Source organism: Syngnathoides biaculeatus, chromosome 18 (assembly GCF_019802595.1).
Source record: "Syngnathoides biaculeatus isolate LvHL_M chromosome 18, ASM1980259v1, whole genome shotgun sequence".
Classification (NCBI taxonomy): domain Eukaryota; kingdom Metazoa; phylum Chordata; class Actinopteri; order Syngnathiformes; family Syngnathidae; genus Syngnathoides; species Syngnathoides biaculeatus.
In genome coordinates, this window is record NC_084657.1 from 5,634,341 (window position 1) to 5,652,101 (window position 17,761).

The 17,761-nt window shown below is 40.4% G+C and overlaps 1 protein-coding gene across 4 annotated transcripts in view; it reads right to left on the bottom strand.

The window, feature by feature from the left end:
* Positions 1-17,761, bottom strand: part of sptbn2 (spectrin, beta, non-erythrocytic 2) — a 37,065-nt gene extending 19,304 nt beyond the window's left edge. For 2 of the 4 annotated variants that reach the window (XM_061803149.1, XM_061803152.1), the window contains exons 1-2: positions 17,249-17,729; positions 9,990-10,185 (exon numbers count right to left, since the gene is read on the bottom strand). In XM_061803149.1, coding sequence (XP_061659133.1) covers positions 9,990-10,146 — 157 coding nt within the window. In that variant the 5' untranslated portion in view covers positions 10,147-10,185; positions 17,249-17,729. Of the gene's footprint in view, positions 1-4,865; positions 5,500-9,989; positions 10,186-17,248 lie in introns of those variants that run through there. The other 2 variants (XM_061803150.1, XM_061803151.1) reach the window with 2 other exon arrangements.

Here is a 17,761-nt window from a genome sequence, read left to right on the forward strand (position 1 = left end):
TTTGTGCAATTTTTATTGTTTAAATACAGGGTGTAAATGTTTTTACATAAATGTGAATTTACTATTTGATGGCTGGGAACGGATCATTCATCATCGGATCGTCATTTACATTATTTCTTATGGAAAAAAATGTTTGCGGTTGAACAAATCAGACTTTGAACTCTTCACAAGAACGAATTACGCCCAAATGCCAAGGTTTGACTGTATTTAAAAAAAAAAAAATCTATAGGCCAAGTCTCATGCTTATCTACAGAAGAAACATGTAATAGCTCACTTTTCAGGACCAAAAATGTGTCCCTATGTTGTTTCACAAAATGTGAATTAGTGCATTGTAAATTGAGATAGCTCAATTATTGGCTGAGCCAATTATCAGCTGAACCAATATTTAGGATTTGTAGATGTCTGAATCTGCCTTTTTTTAAAATCCGACAGCCGATAAGAGATGAAAACAAAACTCGTTTTAATTTATTCATTTAACTTTATAAGAGATGCTGCTGACCCAGAGACTGCACTTTTGTATTTGTTTTAGCAATTAATAAAGATAAGTAAAATATAAAAATTTCTGTTAAATATTTATTTACTGTAGAACACTTTAGGGAGCTATTTATTTGTTGAGGTTTTCCTTTAACTTTATCTTGCTGACCTTGGGAGGTCCCTGCACTTTTTGTTTGAATTTTAAAACCAAGATGTCTCTTGTCTAAGATTGTTTTAAAGTTGCAATTCTAAAATAAAGTTATTACAAATTTTGATACCAATATTTGCCCCCTTTTTTTTTTTTAAGCAAATGCATGTTGGCTCAAAATATTAATAGCTTCCATGACTACTTCATCAGAATTGTTGCCGCCTCTGTAAAAACCAAATCGTTCTCTCTCTAATTGAAAGAACACATAACCATACACTAATTCCGATTTATTACATGTGGGAGTGAGCAATGATTTATTGCTTTAGTTCTCAGCGGTTACCATTTTCAAATTCTGCTAAAGCTTTGTGCCGTGGCCAAGTACAAGCACTTAGTCTAAAACTGTGTGATGAATTACAGAAGAGACAAGATAAAGAAGAACATACATGAGGGGAGAAAAAGAAAAAGAAGCATTCTTTGAATTCTCACCACTGAAAATGCATTCAATACATGGATCACTGCATAGTCAACAAACCCTAACATCACGCTGATGTGATGCTTGACTCTGCACTTTGGATCAGTGTCGTCACTTAGGGCAAGAAGTGACCCCGTCTGAAAATAGCTTACCATAGTAAGCATTTCACATGATGTGGACTACAGTCTACCTGACTGATATGGTCAAACATGTCGGACTATTGTGATAAGCTATCACAAAACGATACCAGAGAACTATTTTGTCACAAAACCTTGGATGAGTAATGTTTTAGTTTTTCCTTGAAAAGTTTTCTTTCCTCGCCATTCCTGGTTCTCAGTTTTAGGATGAAATGCCCTTGATCCCATAAACTTCTGACATCCCATCACTTCTCGAGTTTGCATAATGATTGGTTCTGGTCACCATGTCCTCAGAAAGAATGGGTAAACAAAAGCCTGCTTTAATCTGCTTCAGTGACCTTCTCTTGGTCATTCCTTCAGAAGATTATGGTGGAAGAACGAGGAAATCCGTGGGAGCATGACTTTTGTCTAATGTTTCAGGTCAGTCATTTGAGGAAAACCAGATGCATGCTGATTGAATGAATACACACCACCCTAAATCTTTACACCCTGACAATTTTACAGTCCACATTCACATATTACACTTCAGGATGTGATTTCCTAACTGCCAAATGACATCACAGATCGGCCTATCACAGTGTAGTCATTCGCCATCAGTCATGACAAACAGACTGGTTGGTGCGATTACAGTTTGGGAGTGGACAGTTCTATTGGTGAACTAATACCGTGAATGTGAAAATAAATCCCTGTATCTTTAATTTCAAATCCAGAACCTCACAAACATTTAATGTGATCTGTGACCAGCGCTTCAACCCCATACAAAATTTTGGGCCAATCATAATTTTATTGTTGCCTAATCCATCTGATGTGTCATTTTACTACCTGGGTAGCACAATGGCAGCCGTGAAGAAAAAGATAAAGCCAGTGATGGCCTTTGTAATTATTTATTTGACACAGCACTGTAAAACTCCAGCGACACTATTTACCAGAAACCCAATCATCGGTGTTTAAATAAAACTGTGTGCATACTGCAAAAAAGCACATACTGTACATATGCAAAAGTCGTCTTATAGGCCTTCCTATGAAAGCGGAACTGTCTTTGTTACTAGAAGTAAGGCTGTGGTAAAACTGCCACCTTACAACATGAGGTATGTACTCCCCCCCCCCCCCCCCCCCACAACACTTATAACCGTTTGAGGTCACATGTAATGCATAGCAACAACAACTCTTTTATGAACTGAAACGAGGCTCACAGAGCAATAAGACCCAGGCATCTGTTCAGGAACAGTCCTCGCCCCACCCTTGTGAAGAAAGTGACGGTATCAATGTACGATTGAGGTCATGCTTCTCTGCCATCTGCAGCTGCAGGTGATAATGTGCAAGTGTGGGTAGAAAGGGACTGGCCAAGGCCGATCCCCTGGGAGAGGAGAGAGAAAACAGGGACCTCTAAGCCACAACATCTGGACAGAAAACAGAAGTGAAATGTCAACAAAACTGTCATTGTCCCTTAAACTCCAAAATGGACACAGTCTTGTGACACACTTCTAAGAGCAAACTGTCAATGTTGGTCTAACTGCACAAACAAAAAGGGAACATTTATTTTGTTTGTGTGCTTGTGTGTCTTTTTGCGGCTGCTGAACTCTCATAAAGGTAATGTGACATCGGTACAGCTGCAGTATCTGCTGTAGCTCAGCACTTGAGTAAGAACTTTTGCTATATGAAGTTACGACACTCAGTTGACAGTGAACTACCAGGTTTAAAACTTAACCTTCAAAGTATCCACACAAAACAATGGAAAGCGTACACAGTGAAAAGGTATATAAAATAAATGCCCAGGACCCTAGTGAGGATGAAAGATACGCAAAATAGATGGAATGGAGAACCAAAGTAAGAGTATAGCCATAGCACACTTATCTGTTATGGTTTCAGTCAACTCACTGAGTTGTTTAGACATCTATTTATTTTCTGTACTTCATGAATTGCTAGTTAAGTATTTTAAAACAATCATGCTGGGTAGCAAATTAGGCCACACAATAAGAAAGTCAATAAAGTCCACAGTAGTTAACTCAAGTGAGTAAAGGGACATAGAATCCGCCCAACACCACCACAACCCCAAAAAATCATTTGAAATCAGTCAAATTGACACAAATTAAACCATCAAAACAAAATTGTCATTTTGCACTTCTATCCTGATTACATACTACAAAGTTCATATTGAGATTTGAGAAAATGTTTATATTCAAATGAAAATTTAGCACAATATCCCATCATCCCAAATATTTTTCTTCAGAATTCAATTTAACCATGTGGCTAACGCTTTCATTAGTGCTATCTCCTTTAACTGTGGTTAATGAGTTACTTGTTATCCTTCAGATATTATGTTCCACACGGTCAACACTTGCTTTATGTGTCTTTTGGCTTATAAACCCATTTGTGTTGAGATTAATTTTACATTGGAAAACAACCATGACTAATTCCTTTTTTAATGATAGTCTTCCATAATATAGCCACGCTATCACGATACTTTCATGTTCCTCAACTTAACTAATTGGCAGTGAAGCCAGGCTTAACCACCAATGATGAATCATTGATTTATTTAAAAAATAAATGTGTATCCAAAAGTAGGAACATTGGGAAACGTGTGTGTCCAAAACAATGTTGAGAATGACGTGGAGGCCCAGACACTCAACTATGTACATCTGCAAGTCTAGCCTACACCATGACTTAACACACAGATGGAGTGACACCAAGAATGAGCCGAAAGTTCAGTCAAACTGGAAATACAAGTAAGAGTTGCGAATAAGAAATGTGACTATGGGTGTATATTTACGGTTTTGTCCACAATGCATCCATGTACAGCTTGTCCTAAACAACACTACGTAATTGTTTTCGTGTTGCATGGATATTTTACAAATCCTGTCAGTGGATCTGTGACGGTCTAAAAATCTCCAACTTTCTGATTATAGTACTTTATTAAATAAAATATTTTCCTTTTTTGCAACGACATATACTTTTGTTCTTTGACTTGTCCAAGCATTAAAATTTAATCTTACATTCTTTAAGGTACTAACTGTTATTTTGAGTAACACCCTATATATTGTTGGACTATAGCTGTGCAATGTCAAACGTGTTGCGTTGAATAAACATACCCCCCAACCCCACACACACACACACACACACCCTGAAAGAAAGGATCCACCAATGAAGAGCGGAAGCTTGCAAAACAGATCTTTATGCTTACTCCTGCTACAAAGTCAGTTGCATGCACTGTAAACTGAACACATACAACGGCTATGGTGTGATCTTGTGGTCTGTGAAAAAAGTTTCCACAACGTAACAGGAACTCAAACGCAAGAATGCTGAATGTTGTCTGAAAAAAAAAAGGCAAAAATAATGTGTTTCAATTATGAGCGTTCTCCTCTTTTTAACGTTATAGTACAATCCTAAAGATGATTTTGGCTTTGTGCAAGCACTGTGCATTTGTACAATGTGTGCAGGGCATAGACGCAGTCACGCATTGTAATCAGCTCAGGACAGACAGGTGGCCTAGTAATCAGGTGCCACACTGTTGCCCTGCTTTAGACATTGAGCGGAGGCCTGATATCAGTTTCTGAGAGCTTTCATTGATTGGCACAAATCCTTTCTAAAAAGTTTTTCTCTTAAAGTTAAATTGGCAGATTGTAAGAACTCTTACCTTGCAGCTGCTTAAACCTCCCTTCCAGGATATTGGAGTATTGCACCTGATTAACAAATGCAGCAGGAGACAAGCAGGGCTCTCTCTCTCTGTGGTCCCATTCCATGGCCTTTTCTATGGATTTCCCTCTGAAATATTCCTCTTAGATGCAGTATAAATATAAACTCTCCAGCATAACACAGCAAAAGGAAAACCTTCCTACTTTAAGACGCCACCAAATCCTTTCAACGGCTTTACAGAAGATCAACCTTTTGAATATCCAGAACGTCTTGGTTTATAATTTCCTCTAAATCCTCACAACATGTTGAATTAGTAAGGCAGTACACGAGTATGCAAAAAAAAAAAAAAAAATGGGAATCCTCTGCCCTGTCCAATGAAAACGGTGAGGGGCGCGTCTTTAAAAAAAAAAAAAAAATTAAGCAAACTGAAGAACAATATGGTCTCTGTTTTACCGCCTCGTGGGAATCATTTCACCACACTTGTAGAGGTTACAAAAAAAGGTTGCAATCTCTTGCGGATCCAGGAAAGGAACACAGAACATTCCTCCTAAAAAAAAAAAAAAAAAAAACTCTTTCTCCTCACATTTCCTAGAGCAGTGCACTGTCGAGAAGGCTAACAGGCTGTGGTCGGATTGCTGTGTAAACAAAGCCTGCTGTGCCCTCCTCGGCTCATTTGCATAAGGTGTGCTTCTGAAGGAGGAGCTTGGTGAATGTTGGACCGAGGAGGGGGAAGGGGGGGGGGGTGTGGAGGTGGACTAAACCATTATGAGCGCTTTGCGCGGTGTAACCGGAGGCAGATTACTCATAGCCACCCTAATTCCATGGTGAAGAGGGGTGTGGTCTGCCAAGAAGGCGCAATCGCCAGTGTCTTCCTATCCGGTGTCTCGCTGTAGGCTTCCTTCCCTCCTTCCTCTATCATATCACGACATTTATTCTTCCTTTTTTGTGTTCCTCGGGGAAATATGAAACAAAACACTTGAGATGAGGGAAGTTGTTGAGGGGTCTCAGCAACACAATGAGCTAGCCTCACAAATCCTAGTATTAAATTATATCTTTCGTTCAGGAAGTTTATCAAGCAGGATTTGAAGTGGATTGTTATCACTGTAAAATAATTACAGATCAAGCTTTATTAACTTATTTAATGTTTTGTTAGATAAGACAGATATAAAAATAGTACATTGTGTGTCAGTGTGCCTTTCAGCTTTGGATCACTGTCATTTACTTATTGGAAATCATGTAATGCACAGTTCTTATTCTCAGCACAGTTATGACTGATTCAAACTGGTGACAAACCGTGGGAGGGCCAAGGATGGGTGCTGACATGTGCAAAGAATTATACAAGTCTACAAAGAGCATGAGGACTTTGGGTCATGACCTTTTTTCATTTGGTGGCCTTTGGTCTGGTCAGGGGGCAGAGTTAAAACGGACTGTTTGTTTTTTCGATCCATGTCCTGATGAGCAAGGAGCATCTGGTTTGGTCTCATTAGGAAATGAACTGCCCAGGGTCTTATGTGACTGTGTGTTTACGGTGGAATGGGGGGGGGGGTTTGCTGGACTAATGAGATCCAACGAGAACATGCTTCTTCCTGATAGAAGCAATGCACAGAGACAAGGGAATGCAGTGTGTTAAGCACTAACGAAAGGTGGGAGCCAAGCAAAAGATAACGAATAACAATCCTTGATTGCAATGGTCTGGTGAATGAACATACGCTACACAGGACAAGGGAGGTCGTGAGTGCAGGAGGAGGGAATGAGCTGTTCCATGAAATGCCAGTGTTATCCATAGTATAGCACTGCAGCTTGAGAAAGCCGAGTGTGGACAAACAGGCAAAACCCACAGCTAATACTGGCAGTGACTCGGCTCAGACTACATTTCCCAGGAGAAAGTATTGTGTAGTTGATTTCTCAGGAGACCTCACAATCACCAAACATGGTACCTAAAGGCCAAGTGTCGTCAAACGGATTCTTTTTGGTATATTATGAATGAAAAACCCACAGCCAATATGGTCCCATGTGTTTTTTCACCACAAAACATGATTTTGACGTATACAGCTTTTTGTAACTCCCTCCATGAAAATCCTCTTGAGGGATTTGTTTTCGAGAAGAAGCAAGAAGTGACGTACAAGACAGCGGCGCCCCCTCGAGGACTTGTTTGTTTCCATTAGTTTTACCTCCGGGAAGGTAGCTCGTTGTTCCTTCATGTTAGCCAAAATGCAGGCTCATTGCATTGCTGGACATTGCTTGAACACTCAGGAGAAAGGAATTACCCTTCATAAGTTTGAAAGAGACCCTGTTCGTTGTGAAAAATGGATTGCACGGGTGCAGAGGACGAGAGCTTCGTGGGTTCCAAATAACAGGTAGGTGTGTATACAGCTCAAAAAAAAAAAAAAAATAGTTTTGGGGCGGACCACGTAATCGGTCTCTCTCATAACGTAGCAAAAGATCCGCGTATGAAATGTGTCGATGTGCGCGTCGCCCAGCCAACAATGTCTCGATAGTGTTCATCGCGTACTGCGGCGACTTTGAGCATACCCCTAAAAGCAACATAGCTAGGCCGCTCCACCTCCTTCTTATATGCGACCACGGGCGCCAAACTCTGCCACACCGGCTGAGGTGCCGCGTTCAGCGGTCACAGCTTCTGCGAAGGCTGCGCGTCGGGCTTTGCGACGGGGGCGGCTCTGAAGAACCCAGCCGAGAATGCATTACTCACGTGCGCGCATAAAGCGCCCCGGCTCAACTGTGACTAAAGCAGCACCGCTTGGCTCTGTCATAAGCCACACCGGCCGGCTGCTATGAGCCACGATGGCACATCTCCGCCGTGGGAGCGGATCGGACGGGATGCGGTTTGGCCGCGATCGGATATCATCTGAATATGGCAAGAAACAATCGTATAATATTGGCCCGGTAACTTCACTCGGTTGTGTGGTGTTGTCCTTTTCGAAAAGAGCTTCGGTGTCAGAAGGGGCGTCGAAAAATGCGAATATCTCTGTTGTTCGGCTTCCATAGTAGCAGGCACTGCGCGTTTTCAACGGCGGAAGTGACAATGACGTCAAGGACAGAGGACGCGACTAATATGGCGATCACTTGGTTGTCGAGGGACACTCAACTGCGCAACTTTGTGCATGGATGATGCGCTCTCCCCTCACTTTTTTTTCTTCGTATAGACATTGAAGTGAATACTGTTATATGTATTTTTAACTACAACATCTATTTTAGAATGTTTATAGGGATGACACCTTTAAGGCAAACTTCAAAGACGAACACGGGAGCGGCTTGACAAACAAACAAGTGACTTCTGAACAGTCTGGAACAGTATGAAAGCAAATTAAGCAGGAACGCATCCAATGATAACACCGCTACAAATGTGAGAGAAATGTGTAAGTGTACACACGATGCGGGTCTTATAAGTTGTCAAAGGTGGGCGGCACTTTGCCCAGGGGGGAATATTTACTGCGGCATGTCAAAGAATGTGTACATCAAGCCTGTACTTGTTCAGCCGTGATGGTATCACAAGTATTCATGTTGGAGTGCACATGGTTTGGGTCTTATTCAGGCAGGTGACAAAAAGATTAGTAGAACAGCCCCCTAACTTCCTCTAATATTATTCCGGCAATGATATAGACAGGCAGATATGTAATGAAATGGATGCGTTATGAGATATGAGGAAAGGAATCTTCTTGGATTTGTATATTAACATTACAAGACCTATTTTACACAGTTTAACAAAAATTGGACTCGATTATCATCAACACCTTTGTTTAAGTTTAAGTGACGTGCGCAATTCTGTTTGTTCCTGCCTCTTGCTCCCCTCTGCTGGGTTTCCCTCAATACTGCAAATTGTTATAGCTGAATGACAAGTCAGGTAAACAAGGAAGTTCACAAACACACGGTGAACGGCCATGAGAATATGGATTTCTGATAGCACTGACTAATCTTGGAAGAATCTCAAGAATCGAAACAGATGTGGTTGTATTCAGCATCTCACAATCAAACTTTAAAATGTATTCGTTTGTCTGCAGCCACAAATATTGCATGTGCAGAACAAACAATATTAAATGGCTAATTTCAGTGAACAGGGATTTTGTGTGTAATCTGTTTGGGATTTCACACTCGAAGAAGATGCGGAAAGTCTGTTACCACCACCTCATTCTTTCTCTCTGTATTTCCATGCAATGTATCGAAAGTTCAGGTCTCTGACATGGTCCTCGTTTGTATCTATTTCGGTCTTGCCCAATAAAGACAAAACTGCATTTCTTGGAGCACAAGGACGTGAATTGCATTACGAGAGTAAGTAATTAGAAAGTCTAATTAGATTTGTTCTGATTACTGTTAATCTTTGGCATCCCCTTTCAATCTCTTTTTTTTTGTAGTTCTTTGAAGCATTATTTCTAACATTTCTAACTAAATGCCAAATACCAAAAATTAGTCACAATAGTTTGTAAGCATAAATTTGCCCAACAATGACCAATTATAAACAAAGTTTTACGAACTGAATGTCTGCTCACATTCACCTACAAAAGCATTAGAAAATGTTATTTGCATTCCAAGGCAATACTAGTACACTTAATAAAACTCTACACTATACAAAACTGCAATGCTGGTCTTGTTAAAATAACCTTGATTATTTTCAAAATATACTTTCAATAGCATATTGTCTCATGGAAAGTACACCATAGTATAACATCTAGCGACCTCCCAAACCTGTTTATCTTTTAAGTGTGACTGAACCCACCTAATCATTGAAGCAAATCATTAAGGAGAACGCTTAAGCCATGCTCAGAGCCAGACTTCACACACACACCCCGAGTGATCCAATCACAAGTGGACAGCCCTAGCTAAAGGTACCCTCTGGATCAGATAACTGTTAGTCAGGCTGAAAGCAAATGTGGATGATAAAAGGTTGTCTTATCAGCAGCACGATCAGAGACCATTAGTCAAAGATGGATTGCAGGAAGTGGTTGACAAGATAAGCTCAGGACTGAGGATGTGATCTGGCCAGTCAAGACAGAATCCCAAAGGATCTTGGATAATGAAGTGTAATGCCACCCAAAAAGCTCTTATTGCTATTTTTGTGGAAAGTGACAAACTCAATTCAAATCCATTTTATTGGTGAGGTAAACCATACCTGCAAGAGCTTTGATGCGCGAACGCTCAAAGAGGCGAGCAGAACTATTTTCGTTGTCCCAGTCGGTCTCTGCGGCCAGGTCCCAGCGGTTGTTGATGTCATTGTACTGTTGTTGGATCTCCAAGCTGTCAAAGTCTGTGGGCGAGATGGTGCTCATGGTGTCCAGGCGTCCACAAAAGAGGAAAACTCATCCAACCTAAAGTCAGAAAAGACAAAGTCAGTGCACACTGGAGAGATGGGGAATATTGTATAATAATATTGCTGACAGCTGAACAGATTTATATTCCACATCAGATAGGAGCTTTCCCTGTACAAGTACCTGTCATCTTATGTAATGCGATATTACAGATTTGCTTTTGAAACCGAAGCCAGTGTCTTTACTCTTCATCAAAACTACACCCTACTTCTAAAACTGGTGAAGTTCACATATCTATCCAAGCCACGAGAAATTACAGCATTAATAATGGCAATAGTATCCATTCTCTGTACCACTTATCCTCAGTAGCGTCACGGATGTGCTGGAGCCTATCGCACCTAACCTTGGATGAGAGGCAGAGTACATCCTAAACTGGTGGTAAGCAATTTGCAGTCACTGTAGTGCAACTGTACATTACGTCTTTTAAATAAACCTACTGTATTATAGATACAAAAGGGGTAAGAACACACAAATGCAATCATAAAATACCAAATGGGAATCTGCAAAGAACGAAACCACATTATTTACAATCATTAGCCAGATTAATGCCGTGATGAGCCACTTTACTGATAACAGTTTGTTGGGTCTTCATTATGGTCATATATGATTTAAAACAAAATAATCAAAATAAAATCTAACATGTCAATCTAGCATGAATTTTAAATGGATAGTGGTCTAGATTCCTTTGGTCTGTTGTCTTAACAGCGAATGTTTAGCTTACAGCCCACTACGGCCATTAATTATATATCATCTACATATATTACATACGGCTTGTGTTCTTGGCCCAATCTTCAGAAAGGTCAGAAAACACATCGACCCTCCCCCAATTGCATTATCAACCATGACAGATATAAAATGCACATCAATGAGTGTGGCATTTGACACTGAAAGTAAACCTACTCAGTCAAGTAAAAATAAGATGCACACATTGTAGCTATTTAAAAAAGAAAAAAAAAAAAATCAAACAAAAGCTTGAAAATCTTATTAACAGGAGATTAAGGAGTGTCTGGGAATAGGAACTAAAGGCAGGGATTAGTGAAGAAGACAACGCTGCTTCCACATTACCCCCCTCACCATTTTACATCACATTTAACTAAGCAGATGAGTGACGTAAAATGTGTTGTGTTGAAAATACTCCCACTGAACTAGGTCATGAATACAGGGATTTATAATAGGGAACAATTTCACTACAGCCACCAAACTGAAAAATATGCATCACTAATATGGACAGTGACGATGTTCCACTGAACACAGTATTCAAGCCTGTATGGTTGACAAATATTGAGCACTTGAGACCTAATGGCCCTTAAAAAAATTACCCAGAGGTAAAAAGGTGATGGGAAGCACGAATAAAAAAAAAGACTGTCTCAGACGTTATCAGAATGGCCAAGTCATTGAAAATGTGTCTGTGGTTAAGTGTGTGTGTGGGGGGGGGGGGGGAAGAAGGCAGAAATGGTGAAAAGGTAAAAGGTGTCTGGCAGAGAAGCAGGGAAATCCAGCTCTTGTTCCAAGTATGAAGGCCGTTGTTCAGTGTCTGCATTAATCTCTCCTCAATGGATCAGACAGACAATCCCCCTGACCTACTATGATACAACCTATTGCTCATCGTCATACAACACTTAGTGGCAAGAAACCACACACAAGCTGGGGTGACCTACTCCACTTACCCCCATCACCACAATCAGCATGACCACACACTGCCTGGAAATGAAACAGTCAATCCACCCACTCATCATGAAATCAAATATTGTACTGGAGTGTATTAGGATTTGGCACAATGTGGGTCAGCGCAGCACTTTGAATCACACCAGCCTCCATGGTACAAACAAGCACAAGAATATAATAGCAACTACATCTCTGTTATTGGTAACCAGGCAGGATCCTCCCGAGGTTTTTTTTTTATTTTTATTTTTTAAATAACCTCTGGAGGTGGATGCACAGCCTAAAGCTAGTCCACAACAAAGGGAATTCACATAAAGACCAGAAAAGTAATGGAGAATAAGACAGACAGATGATGAGTACAAAGAGAGAGGGCATAAAAAGGGTTCCGTGAAAAGCAAACTCCCTTTGAGGCATAATCCAACAAATTTAAAACCAAAATGATCATTAATGACACATATAAAAATAAATGTGTCTTGGTAATTTTCAGAAGAACACTTGCTGCAGGGGAATCGACAAATTTAAATTGATGTCTTATTATTTTTAACAGAGTTGATGCACTAAGTGAGAAGATTAATAACTCATTCACTGCCATTGGTGGCTGTTGAATTCAACTATTCATGTTCATATAGAGACCTGGCAGTGTTAAGGCGGGGTGGGGGGTTTTGGGGGTGCATCTGCAAAAGGGAAGTGGGCTATCCGGCAGTGCCTCAGGGCTAAACCTCATCCTCTGACGCGTGTCAGCCTATTGTGCAGCAGCGTAAGATGAACGCCAAGAAGACCCAGCGGCGGAATGGGCAGCCCCACCATTCATTTGGTCGCTCTTCTTTGTCTCCCCCCCCCCCCCCCCTTCTCCTCTCTGTGAGCTCATTCTCCTCACCCAACTGGACTGTTTGTCAATGCAACCACGTTAATCAGTAGCAGAGTAAATGAGAAATTGAGCCTAGAATCACTCGCCTGCAGGAAATTACATGCCCTGTGTACATTAGCCAGCCGCACAGACACTGTCCAAGGGTGGAATATAGATTGTACTGTGTGGACACACAGACAAAATTCACTACAAAGACACCTGACAGGTTCTTTGATGAAGAAAAAATGGGCAGCGGGTAACAATAATTGGAAGAGTGAAGAAAGAAAATTCTCTCATTAATGTAGCTCCCATTAGATATCATGCCAGTGTAGCGCATGTGAGAAACAAAGCAACTACATTTGAAAAGTTTTGGCACATTTTTCTATAAATGGTCCCTTATGCAGCATTTTATTTCCTACTATAGCAACTAATCATAAAAAAAAAAAAAAACATTCCAAAATGTAGTTTTGGTGTGGAAACACCATCAGATCCAAGGTGCAATGGCAGCATCATGGTTTTGGGATTCTTTTTCTTCAGTAGGAACTGAGGCAGTAGTAAAAGTAGAGGGATTAATTAACAGTTCTTTTTTTAATAGCCCTTTAGAATTTGCCAAATGCTGAAGCAAGAGAGGATTTTTTTTTCATCTTGAATGGTATACGCTTGTTGATCACCAAAGCACTAGTTTTTGATGTGCTCACTTATTACGCTATCTAATATTTTGGTCTGTTTTTTCTCTCTCCAAATAAATAGTACAGTTTTAAAATTAAACGACATTTTCAGAGTGTCAGGTGTGCATATTTCTTGGATTTTTACACACTGTTTACTTTTTAATTATAATTGTTTACTCAATAAATCTGACAAGTGCCTGGAATTGATTGGTGATTAATGGTGAGGTAATTACGGCAAACTGGAGCGTACCACTTAGCTTGATTGATACTGCTATATTCTCAACGTGTTTGTGGTAAGAACAACAACATGACTTCAGCTCTGGGAAGCTGAGCCCCAATCCATGGTACGACTTCCGTCAGGCAGCAATCTTCTGTTCATTACAACAATCCCATTGGCACTGGAATTCAACATTTAAACGGACAATACAACCCCATATTTTGTCAAATGTTTGCAAACTATTTTAATAACTTGTCCACCTTTAAAAATAATTAGTGTGAACATTATATGACACTGTGCGTTATGCGTTACAAGAGCAGCCTAAAATTCGACCCGACTTCCCTTCATCTCTTCAACATAATAGCGCTTTACTTTTATTGTGAAAGGTTAACATCAGCTTCATCGCGTGCAGCCTCCCACACGACTATACCGGACAGCTAAACTTCATATTTCATTCAAACAATGTCAGGGCACACAGAGAATTTAAGTACACATTTGTACTCTGTCCCCCTCAAACTAAAAAGCCAGTGCCAACAAATGACCCCATACAATGAAGGAGTCAGCAGAGAGTTGGGACAGTTGTTCGGGCCTTTCCTGTTTGTAGCGATGAAGCTGCCAGGGGCATGTAAGCATCAGAGGCCCCTCCACAGGCTGCTGATCCCACTCTAAATGCATTGGTGAATAGGACAGCAGGCTCTTTTGTTGACCTGTAACATCACATTCATCAAACAGTCAAGCCACCGTGCACTCCGCACGCAGACACAGACATGTCACTTTGGATTCAGCAAACCAGCTTTGTATACAGAATAATGGCTAACATTACTCTCTCTTTTTCCATCAGTGAAATCACACAGCACAAAAAAAGAAATGTGACAAAAGTATCACAACGAAGGCAATGAGGGTTTTCCAAACCCTGTTCGGCTCAAGACCTAAATCTGAATTTACCCAATCCATTGTTTAAAATGAAATCAGCCCTTCACCGGGAGTCATGGTGGTTTAATCAATAAACTGCCACTTCAAATATATTCGCGAAAACAGAATGGTCCCACTCAACATCATACTGAGATACTATTAGCAAACAATTACCCTTCTACTGCGTGTATCTGGGTGAAACAATAACATTTTATTGTATAACAATATAATGAAGAACCTATTGTTTGACTAAATGATGTCTGTCTCTAGAACACTCACTTCAAGTGTAACACCCTTCACTATAGCCATAGTGAATTTCTTTAAAGGGGAACAGACATGCTTTCTTGGCATATTAATAGCATTGGAAACAAATGACTAACCATGCATGCAAGTTATTTGTGTAAAGTGAGGCCCAGTACCCATACAACAAAGATCGTCTCCCATCTTAAAGAAAAAAAAAAAAGCAACATTTGTCTGTTTTCAATAGGTTTATAGTTTGTCGATTGTAAAGAGTAAAATTCTCGAAGTTACTTTATCAACAGTTCTTGCCAAAACAAGAACATCCAAAAGCCTGATGTTCCAATAAATCCATGTTGGCTTGTTCTTTAATATCAATGTTATGGCAATACATTAGATGGGGATTGGTTCCATGCGATGAACCCACTTTCTAATTTGGGTCTTGACCTGAAAAGGTTTGTGAAACTCTCCTTTTCAGACACCCAAGAATTGCCCAGAAATTATTCATTACTACAGAATTTTGTTTTATCATACTATTTTGGCCACTTATCCAGAGGGCCGTTGTTAATTATTTAACACAGTACATGTGGCCATTTAATATACAACTCATTCTGCCTCAAGACATTTCCTTTAGCAGTGTGTGGGAAAGTGGATATGTGGTCTGTCTTCTGGTGGCACTGTTCCATTCTTACTGAAAGGGGGGATGATGGGAAATTTTGATTTGTAATTGTAAAAACAATTTCATAACTTGGATCCAATCAAACCACACACGATATTGCAGCTTGCTCCCATATTCCAAAAGCATGCATATTTGGTTAATTGAAGCTCTAGCTGCCCACTGGTGTGAACGTGAGTGTTAATGATCATTTGTTTTTTATATGTGCTTTGCTATTTACAGGGGTGTATGTACAATGCACCATTTCTCACCCCAAGGGTGAGATAGGGTCCAGTTACTCACCAATCAAATGAAGACGATAAATATCTACTAGGTTAGGTGGTAGAGGTCTGAATACCAATCAATCATGCAATAAATGTAAAATATTGTCAAACACGTAACAATGCCATGGCTATCTCTGGACCCAGTGACTTATTGAATAAGATACGGAAGTCACGGTGCAAGCCCTAAGTAAAAAAAAAATAAAATAAAAAAATAAAAGATCACTGTGACATTCCGTAACATGACTCACAAGCATTGCAGAGAAATGGTGATGGCACGTTTTCCATGTAAGGGTCAATTTTGTGTCAAAAAGAGGAAGCAGTGGCCGAGGATGGAAAAGGGACAAGGCAATTACTCAGGGAAGTCTTCTATTCACCTCATGACTGGCTGCGATGTATTTCATCAAGCTTGCAACAAAGCACAGACCAGTTGTAATACATATATGGGGAACAATGTTGACAACTACAAACATAATGTTAAAAATAATTTCCTTATGTAGATATCATATTGGTCAGGGCAAGAAATGCAACTAAAAGTCACTATCCACCTTTCATTAATACTATCTAATTTAAAACAGGATGATAGGTTGCTTACTGTGAATGAGACATTCTCAATGGGTTAGTAGGCATACAATATGGTTTAAAACAACTATTCCAACCAGATGCGATGAGGGATCATCACATGTGCCACAGGAAATTGTGCAGTTTCACTTGAATTGTCCAAAAATTGAATTATGTTCTCCAAATAACGTCTCTTTGTTGAACTATGTATGCCAGCTACGTATAGTGACAGGCAGATGATTTAAATGGTCCTCCACTAGATGGCAGACATTGATAATTGACCTGTGTAGGCACTTTTTGTGGTATTTTTGCTTGGTCGCGTGCCATGAGATTTGTTTGTAATACAAAATATGTGACGAATAAATGTTAGGAAACGCTGGTTTTATGCAAATGATTGTTTTCAATAGACGGTAGCTCGCACATCTTATGGCTGATGCATTCCTACCGTAACTCTTTGTTTTGTATGCCATACAGCATAAATCTCTCCCCTTCATGATTTAATAGCTCACGACATAGAGAGAGCGTGGCAATGTGTAAATAGAGACAAAATAAAACCAGAAAATAGAAAAACGAAAATTATGCTAAAAAGCATGTAAACGTTGATTTAGTGCCTCGTACAACAATTTCCAGGTTCTGGTGGAGGAACAAAAAAAAAAAAAAAAAAAAACCCACCATGTAGTTGGAATGTGGAAGGCTTTGACATGGATTCAAACAAAGGCAAAACAGACAGGCGTCCTGATAGATGCTTCGCGCTAACTACACACAAACGCACTCCTCAGCAAGGCAGCTAATATATGTGCAACAGATGAGCCAGTGTGAGAAATAATATTCCGGTCATCATCATGGTTTACAGTAAACGCATTGGCGACGACACGCTGAAGCTGTCCGTTGGCGTGGGATGCTAACAGCGGCTGTGAGCTAACAGCAGTCACCTGAATGATATCAGACGCTCCTCTCGCATTAGCTTTGTTATTAGCCAGGAAGCCAGGACAGGATGGAAGAAAAAGGGCTAGATGTGCTTACCTCCTTTTTTGTCCTCTGTCTTGCGGGCGATATTTTATTGTGCGCTATCGCTTCAATAGGAAATTTAAGTCGACATCGGAACGTACTTCCCTCGCGTTCGTTCAATCGTCGCGTGCCACTCCGCTAATTCAAACGTTAACGGTTGAAGAAACAAAACAAAAAAAATCATAAAAACGGTTCAAATAATCCCAGATGACGCTAATGTCTCCGTTACATCCGCATCATTGAAAAATGATATTTTCCTCCGTGCCGTCTAACAATTCGCCGTATTATAAAAGCAGCAGTTTAAAAAAAAAAAATAATGGCCTTTTCGGAATCTAGTAGAAAGACATGAAAACGGCACGCCTGGGGAGCATGATTGATGAGAGGCAGGTACCAGGCGGATATCCGCAGCAGCTCGTGGCCGAGCATCCGTCGGTCTGCTCGGCTCGAACCTCACTCGCGCTCACGCTGCTGCCAAGGAAGAAAAAGTGGACCGGCTGCTGCTAGTGGTCGTTCGGCGCGCGCGCGTGT